Source organism: Oncorhynchus clarkii, unplaced genomic scaffold, assembly GCF_045791955.1.
Source record: "Oncorhynchus clarkii lewisi isolate Uvic-CL-2024 unplaced genomic scaffold, UVic_Ocla_1.0 unplaced_contig_712_pilon_pilon, whole genome shotgun sequence".
In the NCBI taxonomy this organism is placed as follows: Eukaryota; Metazoa; Chordata; class Actinopteri; order Salmoniformes; family Salmonidae; genus Oncorhynchus; species Oncorhynchus clarkii.
The window spans coordinates 9,569-19,980 of record NW_027260854.1 but is presented as its reverse complement, the minus strand read 5'-3'; the positions used below and the strand labels follow the sequence as shown (position 1 = coordinate 19,980).

The following is a 10,412-nucleotide window of genomic DNA, read 5'->3' as shown; positions in this document are numbered from 1 at the left end:
CGTATTTTGATTAGCAATTCTTGAATCCATTGCATAATGTATCTATTACATTTACAGACACGATCATCGTATCGACAGGCTCTTATGTGCCTAACATTCGGAGAACACTTTGCACCTGCGTCTTATATTATATTCTGTTCAATTCCTTTCCATTCCCAGCAAGTTGATGATACAAATTGCCAAGTATAATTTTTGGGGAACATAGACTATAAAGCATCAGTAGCATGTTGTTATACACCTCTGAAAAGTCCTAAACATGAAACATGTTCTCAAACTACATTTTTGTATTTTATTTTTCTAAATGGCATTGGAAGATTCCAATTCAACATACATATTGTGCAGATCGAATGAACCTGGTATAGGATACATATTTAGTCAACAAAGGTATGGTTTGCTCGAGGATGTAAATTATACAGTAATGGATTATCATTTCCATAGCTGCCTGTCTCTTGCAGCCCAACTCTGCTCCACACACACGGAGCGGGTACAAACCTCTGCCTTTCACCTCCCCCTCTTCGCTCTGACGTCATGTGCCTGGCTATTGCATGAAGTGTTCTTGCAGCCTCACTAGTGTGGACTGTGGATATCTTTCTGCTTACTGCCTTCGAGCCAGGACCCAGCGAGAGTGTGTGTGTGAGAGAGAGAGAGGAGAGGGCAAGAGAGCGACAGAGAGAGCGAGAAGGAGCGAGAGAGAGGAGTGGTGGAGGGATTACAGTTTGGTTTCTTATAACTGGAAAATTACCAAAGGAGAGAACGCACCGAGTGAACGAAGGCATCAACGTATTTCAACGTTCGTTCGCTTCAAACGGATTCAAGCCAGAATGGAGCTACCTGCCGCGGGAGAGCACGTCTTTGCGGTGGAGGGTATCGAAAAGAAGCGCATTCGGAAGGTAAAACTTCTCTCCAATGCACATTTCAATAGCGTTGAGCTCAATTAGAATGTTATCGGTTTTCTCACCAAATCTCTCTCTTTCTCCCTTCTCTTACAGGGCAAAATAGAATACCTGGTAAAGTGGAGAGGGTGGTCTCCCAAGTAAGTGTGAAACATTGTATTGCTCATATGATTTTAAATGCTCGGACACACGATAGTACCCATATGTGGATTTTGCAGGCAGCAACCGATTTTGTTTTTCAACAAAAAAATCCTCGCTCGAAAGGCAGCTACGGGGACGCGCGCGCGAGCTAAATAGAGATAGAGGGGAGCGAGAAAGCCAGCGAGAAAGAGAGGGAGAACGATACGGATGCCTTCACTAATTTATGCGAGGGAAGGGGGTAGGCACAGCCATGTAATCCCGTTTTAATTATTTCTGCACTGCCAGCGAATTTACGAGACAGTGGTGTTAAAATGGCCGACTGTAACTCGGTGCACAGTGCAAAGAGTATTGGTCTTATACCGTTCGCGTTTGGATAGAGCAGGGACCCTACCCTGTCTTTTGAATGGTGTACTGCTCTCTCTCTCGCGTAGCCTACTTGAGACATAGCCAGGGTTATTTGCTATGGCAGGCATGATCCGCATTTGTTTTGGAATTGTCTTCCCTTGCGAGACATAGTGAATCATCCAAGAGATGAACCCGTTAGTAGGCTATAACACATTTTTGGAACATGCTGGTGTATAGGCTACTTTACGCATGAAGACTACTGTAACGACGTTGTGGGCTAGAGTCAAGGATAGTATGTAATTCATAAGCTGACAAGGTACAAATCTATCGTTCTGCCCCTGAACAGGCACTGTTCCTAGGCCGTCATTGAAAATAAGAATTTGTTCTTAACTGACTTGCCTAGTTAAATAAAGGTAAAATAAAAAATAACCTATAATATATTGAGACAACCTTAGCCTCTATATTGTAAAAGGGAATAGCCTATGTTGTTTTTCTCAACATGAATTACATATTGTTTTCTGTTCTTTCTACAGATACAACACATGGGAACCCGAGGAAAACATCCTTGACCCGCGCCTTCTCGTGGCGTTCCAAAACAGGTGAGAGACCTTGGATATGGCCTAGCAGCCTCGAGTTGAGTCGTGGCCTTATATGGTCACGAGAGGAGGGGGGCGGTGGGTATAGCAGCGCATGTTATTCATACACCACACCGCCTCCCATGGGGGGATGTGTTTGAATGTTGGGAGAACTCCAAAGACACGTTTATGGATTGATTAGATACACGCACGTGTGCATAGTTTTAGGATTCAATTCTGCATTCTGCATTTTAATAGCCTAGACTATTCCATGGGTTGTTGTCAAGGTCTGGGTCTCAATGAGTCCATGATCCACGGCATGGCAGTTAATGTAGGCTAGTCCTATGCAAAGAACTGCTACAAAATAAAATAAACTTGAGAAAAATAAACGGAGGAAGATGTTGTAATTAGACATTCGGTGTGAGGTTGTCCATCAATAAACTGTGTAAATATATGTATAAAGTCAATATCCTTCATTAGCAATCTTCCTATTGGCCTAATTTACCCTCTTACGGCCCTATTGTGTAGCCTATTACAATCGAAGACTTGGGCTGCTGTCAAAAGTGAGCCAGTTTTGGAGAAAATAACGGCGCTGGGATGCCATTGTGAATGAACGACGAATTTGCGCATATAGGCCTAATACTATTTTGATAGTCTGGTCCCTGTGAGTCAATTCATGAATATGTCCTTGTGAAAGTCCTTATAATGACAAAACCACTCTTGTGTAGTCAGAAACATGGGCTGATTTCAACAATTAGCTTTAAGATTCAGGCGACGAATGATTAGGCCTATCGTTTGGCTACATTCAAACGCAATGGGATATTTAAACCACATTTTATTTCATAACTATTGATCGGAATACTCTTTGTATTAGCTAAAACCTTTGGAGTATCTATAAGAGTTGATTATAAGCAAGGCTGCATAAAAGTATCATGTCTGTGCGAAAGCCTATAGGGCTTAAACAATTTTGCCCCGCAAATTCACAAATAGCCTACATCACATGCAATGTCATGCATACTCGATTGCGTTAATGACCACATATGTCGCAATCATTTCACTCCAACAACGTATCACAACAGCATTGCTTGGTGCAGGTGGCTGGTCTCTCTCTCACCCACTGGATAACCTAGGCTACCCGCCCCAAAGGCCACCACCACCACTCCGTGCTTCAAGTCGGTGTGGGGACAGGGAGATGCATAGAAAGCTGAAAGCCTAAAGTACGGGGGATGGGTATCACATTTATGGAAACCGTAATTGACATCCACTGCTCTCCGGCATTTCCAGTTGGCGACCTCATATTCTCCAGTCCCCCGGCGGCCTTGTCTGTGTCGGCTGGACGGTCGGTCTCAGAGCGCTGCCTCTGCGCTGTGTGGGGAGGGAAGGAGCAGGCCTGTGTGTTCGGCTCGCTCTGCTCTGGTCCCGGGGGATGGGGGAGGGGAATCGACATGGGAGGTTGTAATTGCCAAATCTTCTATAAAGGGAGGTTGCCCCGCTGGACGTCTCCGGTGTAAAATTACACCACGTTATTGCTTTATGGTGCAGAAAGTTCACGGGGACTGGCCGTGTCATCACGGGTTTGCTCAGTGTTTTGCTTAAACATTCATACCGTAGCATATAATACCTACTACATTAATGCTGTGTGTTAGCCACATGCGCTAATGCACAGCGGTGCGGGTGCGTCGAGTCCAGCTGCCATTGGGCTAGTGGGTCATATTTACGAGAATGTTATGACATAAGGCCTCAACCAGGGAGCTATTATTTCATATGGACATGACTGTGCATATGATCACAACAGAATAATAACGTCCTGCACAGCTCTCTCTCTTCTTTTTGTGGGAAGAGTTTTGTAAACCCAAACAAATCTAATGTTATTCTTGGTAGGCTATAGTTCTCTGGAATCTAGTTATAAATTCATTTATTCAGTGAGTGTAATTTACTCGGGAATACAACCCAATATATTCAAATGTGCATAGTTAATAATAGACCATTGTGTTCACCTAATCCTTATGCAGGGTAGATGCTGTTGTGCTGCAGTTATTTCATTTTCAGTAAACCTTACTTCAACCTTGTATTTATTCAATTTCATACACACCTTGTCACCTAATTTTTATGCAGTGTAGATGCTGTTGTGCTGCAGTTATTTCATTTTCAGTAAACCCTACTTCAACCTTGTATTTATTCAATTTCATACACACCATGTGACCCTAATTAGGATTTGACTGTGACAGAACCATTGGGAGGTGTAAGGACTGGCGGTGGGAGAGGATGTGGAAGAGAGGGGGAGATTCTCCCCCTGCTGTAGAACTAATTGAAATCCTTCATTATAATGAGAATATGGAATGATGGGCATATTACTATGGAGAGAGTTATGCAAATACAGACAGACCAGAATGCTTTGCAGCATGTCACACACGGGTCTTCATTAGCCTTCAAAATCAGAATTCCACTTTTGACCTTGAAGAGATTATTTCAAAAATAAATTGGTCTAGAGATGCTACGGAATTATTAATAAGACCAATAGAGAGATATATTTGCAAACTTAGTTCTGTTTGTGCACATCTGTCAATGTGTACAGTTCATTCATATTTTGTAAAGCTACCAGTATGTCAATACGTCAAACATCTTTTGATGACACAAGATGATGTTTCCTGCCAACCTCCACCCTCATGGTAAATATATGTTTTTTTCATCATCTTTTACAGAGAGAGACAGGAACAGTTGATGGGATATCGTAAACGTGGACCAAAACCAAAACATCTCTTAGTCCAGGTAACGATCATCATCCCCGCCTTATTGTCCATATTGTTTTTATGTTTAATAGTTCCATTTGTTTAAAAATAACAGGATTTTCAGTCAGCCATTCTGTTGCCATGCCACTGAACAGCAGAGAGAGAGAGAGAGAGAGAGAGAGAGAGAAAGAGAGAGAGAGCGCAGAAGTTCCTGTAACACACCAGTGTCAGGTGTTTTGGAGATCCCTGTCATTATATCTGTGGTTATTTTGAGTAGATTTGCATTAGGAAAGAGAGAGAGAGGTATGGGGCCCTCCAGCTGGTCTGACCTACACACTCATCATGAAACCCAGTTTGTTGCCTCAGGCTCTGGAAGTATTGCTTGAGCGCATTCATTTTATTTTATGCTAATAGCCACATGTGCAAATGGCTGTTTCCCTTTTAAGATTTTACAAGTGTTATTTTCTCCTCCCCAAATGAATAACCATGTTGCCTATGGGACATTTGGTATGCCATTCCATTTTCACGCGAGCAATTTGTTAGCTCTAAAATGTGCCTTTTCTAGAATTATTCAAAGCAGAAGTGAAAGAATAACAGAACATAGTTCACAGTTCCCTGAGGTTGAGTATTTTGTAAGAACACACTTGGAGCCAGATTTAATTACAAAAGGCTAGTGATTTAGTGCCACTGTGTTTATTACTACGAGTAGTCAAGCCCTGAAAGACCCACTTCATTTGAAAAACAACAAAATGGCAGCCCTGCCACTTAGTTTGCTACAAAGCTGATGGATAAGGCTGGAGAAATGTAACCACTCTCAAGTTCATAGATATGGATGCAAGGATAGACAATCCTCAAAAATGTCTGTACAAAGTGGGCCTTTAAGAGACACACCACTTTGCTACAACCACACGTGGTTTGACATCAAGGATCATGCGTGACATGTCTAGTGGCACCTAAGTGACCCTGAGGTCACAGACATAGCGTCTTCCTCCCCTTTCTGAAATAGCATTCTCATGGCCTGGGGGGTGGGTCATGCATGGGAAGTGGAGAGGGAAAGAGGGGGGAGGGATCTGAGAAGATGGAGGAAGGAATCCCAGACCGAGAGCACTGACTGGATGCTCTCCTCACACAAAGTTATAGATCGGTTGTCTGTGTCCTTTATGCCAGGTTAGCCAAGAACTAGAATGTAATGTTCCGATAACATCTGAATCCCAATGTACAAATGTAGCCATTAGCCAAGGCCTGTGTGTTGCATTTAGGCTTACAGTATGTGGATAATTTATGCAATGATATTGTATTCTTGTGCTCCGACAATGTCTTGAATTACCCTTGAGGGGATTTATAATGTCCTTTTGAATTGGATTGGATTGCTGGCTACGGCTAAGGACTAGTTATGAGAAGCAACATAGCATAAATGTAGACTTAGGATAGATTTCTGTTGGTTATCTTTTGCCTTTTCTATTTCCCTCATCAGTTAAACCCGAACAATAAAAGATGAAAGGAGTGCCTTCATTTTTCAGAATAATAACCTTCCATTGTCTTCCGACTTTTTCAGCTTCCCTCGTTTGCACGGAGATCCAGCATCCCTGCTGGATTTGAGGAGACGTCTCCGGAGGCCGAGAACTACCTCAGGTCAGACCCGATCCAGATGCACCGCTCCCAGCCCCAACAGTACCAGCTGAACAGCAAGAAGCACCACCAATACCAGCCCAGCAAACAGGAAGTCTCAGCAGACCAGCTGGGCAACGGGAAGAAGAAGTTATTCTATCAGCTCAACAGCAAGAAACACCACCACTACCAGCCTGACCCTAATATGTACAACACCCAGTCCACCAGGCTCAAAGACATGGTCAAAGGTCAGGAACCCAGTCCGCCCACCAATCCCAACCCTGGGTGGAACCTGCCACCGGCACTGCAGCAGAAATGGGTTCGCGACAAAAACACGGGCTGCCTGAGCAAAGTCAAAGACGTGACGGTGGTGGAGATGAAGAAAGCAGCGGTGCGTGTCAACGAGGCTGAGAGCGAATGCGCCCTGAAGCCCAGCCCAAAGGAGGCAGCCCTTCCCAGTGCTGTCAGCAGCAAGATGAAGATCATCAAGAACAAGAACAAGAATGGACGCATTGTCATCGTCATGAGCAAGTACATGGACGGCAACAAGGCTGGGGCGGCCAAGGGTAAACACTCTTCAGACTTGACTGGAGAAGAGAAACCTCAACACGCTGAGCAGTCAGACATGTCCAAGGTACAGGGAACCACCAATGTCCCTAAAGAGATCTGTAATGCCAGTTCCACGCCGGCCGCTGAGCATCCCAAGAAACGCTCTCCAGAAGACGGACATTTCTCCAAACCATCGCCCAGCACGGCTGAGGAATACAACACAGAGGTTGCGAGGGGCCAGGCGGACTTACCGGATGATCACCCCCTACAGCTAACCACCAACCCAACCCCTTCCCCCTGGGCGATGGATACTAGCCTCCCCACCCCTAGCCCTATGGACCAGACACGGACACTCCCCACCACAAATAACGACCGCAAACGCAAGCTCTCCCACCCCGAGGAGGACAGGGGCGCGTGTAAAACGTTTCTGAGCTCCAGGAGCATCAGTGTCCCCAGTGCTGTGCCCACTCCGCCCCAGGACAAACCCATGGACCTCCACCTCATTGTCCCCCGCCGGAGCAGCAGTAGCGGGTATGGGTATGAGATTACGGACACCAGCATCAGTCAGGAAGAACCTATGGATCTTAGCTGTTCTAGAACCAGAAAGCAACCTGAACCTGAGCCAGTGCCAGAGCCAGAACCGGAGCATAAGGATCCAACTGCAGTGGTACAGGAGTCAGAGACAACAACAACGACAACAACAACAGCAACAACAACAACAGAGGAGGCTAAAGAAGAGTCTGTCTTAATGTTCTCTCCTTTTATGGGCAACATTGTCATCACTGACATCACCACGAACTGTCTCACGGTCACTTTTAAGGAATACGTTTCTGTTTAACAGTCCCTGGACCTATCGAAACAGAGGACTACTGATTTGACGGCCTTATCAATATGTGTATATGTAAAAAGAAACGTGAAGATTTGTACATATGGAGATTTATAATTTATAATTCAAAATCAATACATTTCTTATGATGTTTTATACTTCAACTCTTCGGTAATGTGGTTGCCAAGAAAGTGCCCTCATGGATTTCAGCGACTGCATTCAGGTGGATGTTAATTACTAGTGAAATGTCCATTATGAAATATCAAGTCATATAGAATAGCTTTTGCTGTTGTGGCTTGATGGTATATACCAAACATATACAATCTTAGAAAAAAGGGTTTGAAAAGTTTTTTTTGTCTGTCCCCATATGAGAACCCTTTCTGGTTCCAAGTAGAACCCTTTTGTGTTCCATGTAGAACCCTGTGTGGAAAGGGTTCTACATCGAACCCAAAAGGGTTCTACCTGGAACCAAAAGGGTTCTACCTAGTACCGAAAAGAGTCCTACAAAGGGTTCTCCTATGTAGACAGCCGAATGACCCTTTTAGGTTCTAGATAGCAGCTTTTTTTCCCTAAGAGTTTAGCCTGAGATGTAAGCCGTTTTATACATACAGTATGTTCTACTTAATAATGGCGGTTATTTTGGTCCATAAATAGATGATGTTGAGTAACTATGGTGATCAAAGATCCGTTTAAAAGCACTTCATTGCATTCACCTATGTGTGTATATTCATTTGTACTATGTACTGTATATGTATTCTCCATATGATTTATACGTATTTCCATTGCTTTTACAATCCCCTCCAGCCAGGTGTGCTCAGTCTGAGGCTACTGTGTCATATTTCACGTTGGTGAGTTTTGTTATTGTTTGTGAGTGCAGGAGAAATGAATGGAAGAAGAAATGCAAATATGAATGTTGGGTGTGCCGGGCACCCACAGCAACATCATACAGACCCCGTTTCACCGAGGGGTGTACTCTGACATGAGATTGAAGCCAACTTCCGACAAATCCTCCAATTCTCTCGTTTGAAAACTAGAGTTACACACATATATTTCAACTAACTGAACACCGGTTTCAGCAAACCCTGTCAATCTTAGCCATGAGCTGCTACATTGCATGTTTTCCTTTTGAGAAAACAAAGTGTATAATATAACTTGCACTATTGAATTGCACGGTGGCAGGAAGGCAAACCATTTAAGAAATTAGCTCTCAGAGGTGAGTAATGATGACCAGAGTTTTCATTTATCAACTGAGTCATTTTTCCTTTAAGATAATTTCTGATTAATTGACTTGTGACCCTAATTAGGTTGATGTATTGCATGGGTGAAGACCCCACAGATGGTCTACTAAGCCCATACAGCAGGTCTATGTAGGACTATTTGTGGCAGGTCTATGCAGAACTATTTGTGGCAGGTCTATGTAGGACTATTTTTGCATTTAAGTTGACCTTATGACAGGGTGACATTTTTCTCCAGAGGAGGCTGGTAGGAAAGGCTTCTCGTAATGGCTGGAGTGGAATAAATGGATTGGAGTCAAACATATCAAACATATGGAAACCACATGTTTGACTCCATTCCATTAATTCCATCCCATCCATTATAATGACTGTCCTCCTATAGCTCCTCCCACCAGCCTCCTCTGCATTTCACACATACAGTAGGGGCATTCATCTTAACTTGACGCTTGCTTTACAAAGGCCTGATAGATTGACATGTATAACTTCTTTGTCTTTAGCTTATCGAAGCTATCTGGGTAACAAGTCATACATGTGTATTTTCAGTGTTTCCTAACACCCATCTCTGTGCAAAATAGAAAAGCTAATTGTGAGTCGCTTATGTTTAGAGGCTGATATTTTGATCCTAACACACATGATCCAATGAGCACAAGCTCTTTTGATATTGCTGCTAAAGTGTATGTTAGAGTTGTTTCTTCTGTCGTTGAAACCTTGTTGGATGTAACCTACATTACAGTCTAAATTGCCTTCGATGCACACTGAATGCAAAGCAAGAAAGAAAATGACAGATTATGGATTTACATATGATTGTTATGATGATAATGATTAAATAGATATTATTTATTATCATTATTATTTTGCTGTCCAAAACTAAGCTCACTTAGATGCCCTCTGCATTAGAGGTGGAACATCTTATACCTGTCTGAACATCATTTAGCACAACTTTGTAACGTTTTGAATCCTTTTGGTTACCATTGATTTGTTGGAGCCAGGTTACATTTCCCTGCACTTGTTGGTTCAAAGGCTAAATAATTGTTTTAAGGTGTGTTCCGATGGGGAGGGGCTGGAATTAGTACTGTTGGCACAGCTATGTTATGTTTTACAATAAAGCAAGAGAACTGACCTTTTTCTGACATTGTCTGACTTTGGCCTGCTATGGGGACATGCTGTGCATGACATTCAGTGCTTAAGGCAAATGAATTGAAGTATTATTTCAGTCAGTATGGGAAAAAATATTTTATTTTTAGACTGGCATATTGTAACAGCCATTATAATTGCCTTCAACTACCCCCAAAAATATTATATATATATATATTTTTTTAAATAATTATTCACCTTATTCTACTTATATGCCATGTGATGTTCTTTATTTGGAAACTAAAGTTAATATTTAGGCCTTGGCTACCGACCACGTTTTTTGTTTTCAACTTGACAAAAATGGCTAACTTTCCTTTAAAAAACATTAATGTTGGTAATAATGTGACCTCTGAATGGAACCACATATGAAGTTACAT

At 42.8% G+C, this 10,412-nt stretch overlaps 1 protein-coding gene across 2 annotated transcripts; it reads left to right on the top strand.

The window, feature by feature from the left end:
- Positions 1-524: 524 nt before the first annotated feature.
- On the top strand, positions 525-10,031 carry LOC139401925 (E3 SUMO-protein ligase CBX4-like). 2 transcript variants are annotated; one of them, XM_071145942.1, is made up of 6 exons: positions 577-890; positions 990-1,033; positions 1,913-1,978; positions 4,657-4,723; positions 6,239-8,049; positions 8,121-10,031. In XM_071145942.1, the coding sequence occupies exons 1-5, from the start codon at positions 822-824 to the stop codon at positions 7,676-7,678; spliced, it is 1,686 nt and encodes a 561-aa protein (XP_071002043.1). In that variant the 5' UTR covers positions 577-821; the 3' UTR covers positions 7,679-8,049; positions 8,121-10,031. The 2 variants fall into 2 exon arrangements, with proteins under 2 accessions (XP_071002041.1, XP_071002043.1); XM_071145940.1 differs by having other exon boundaries at positions 525-890; positions 6,239-10,031.
- Positions 10,032-10,412: the final 381 nt, after the last annotated feature.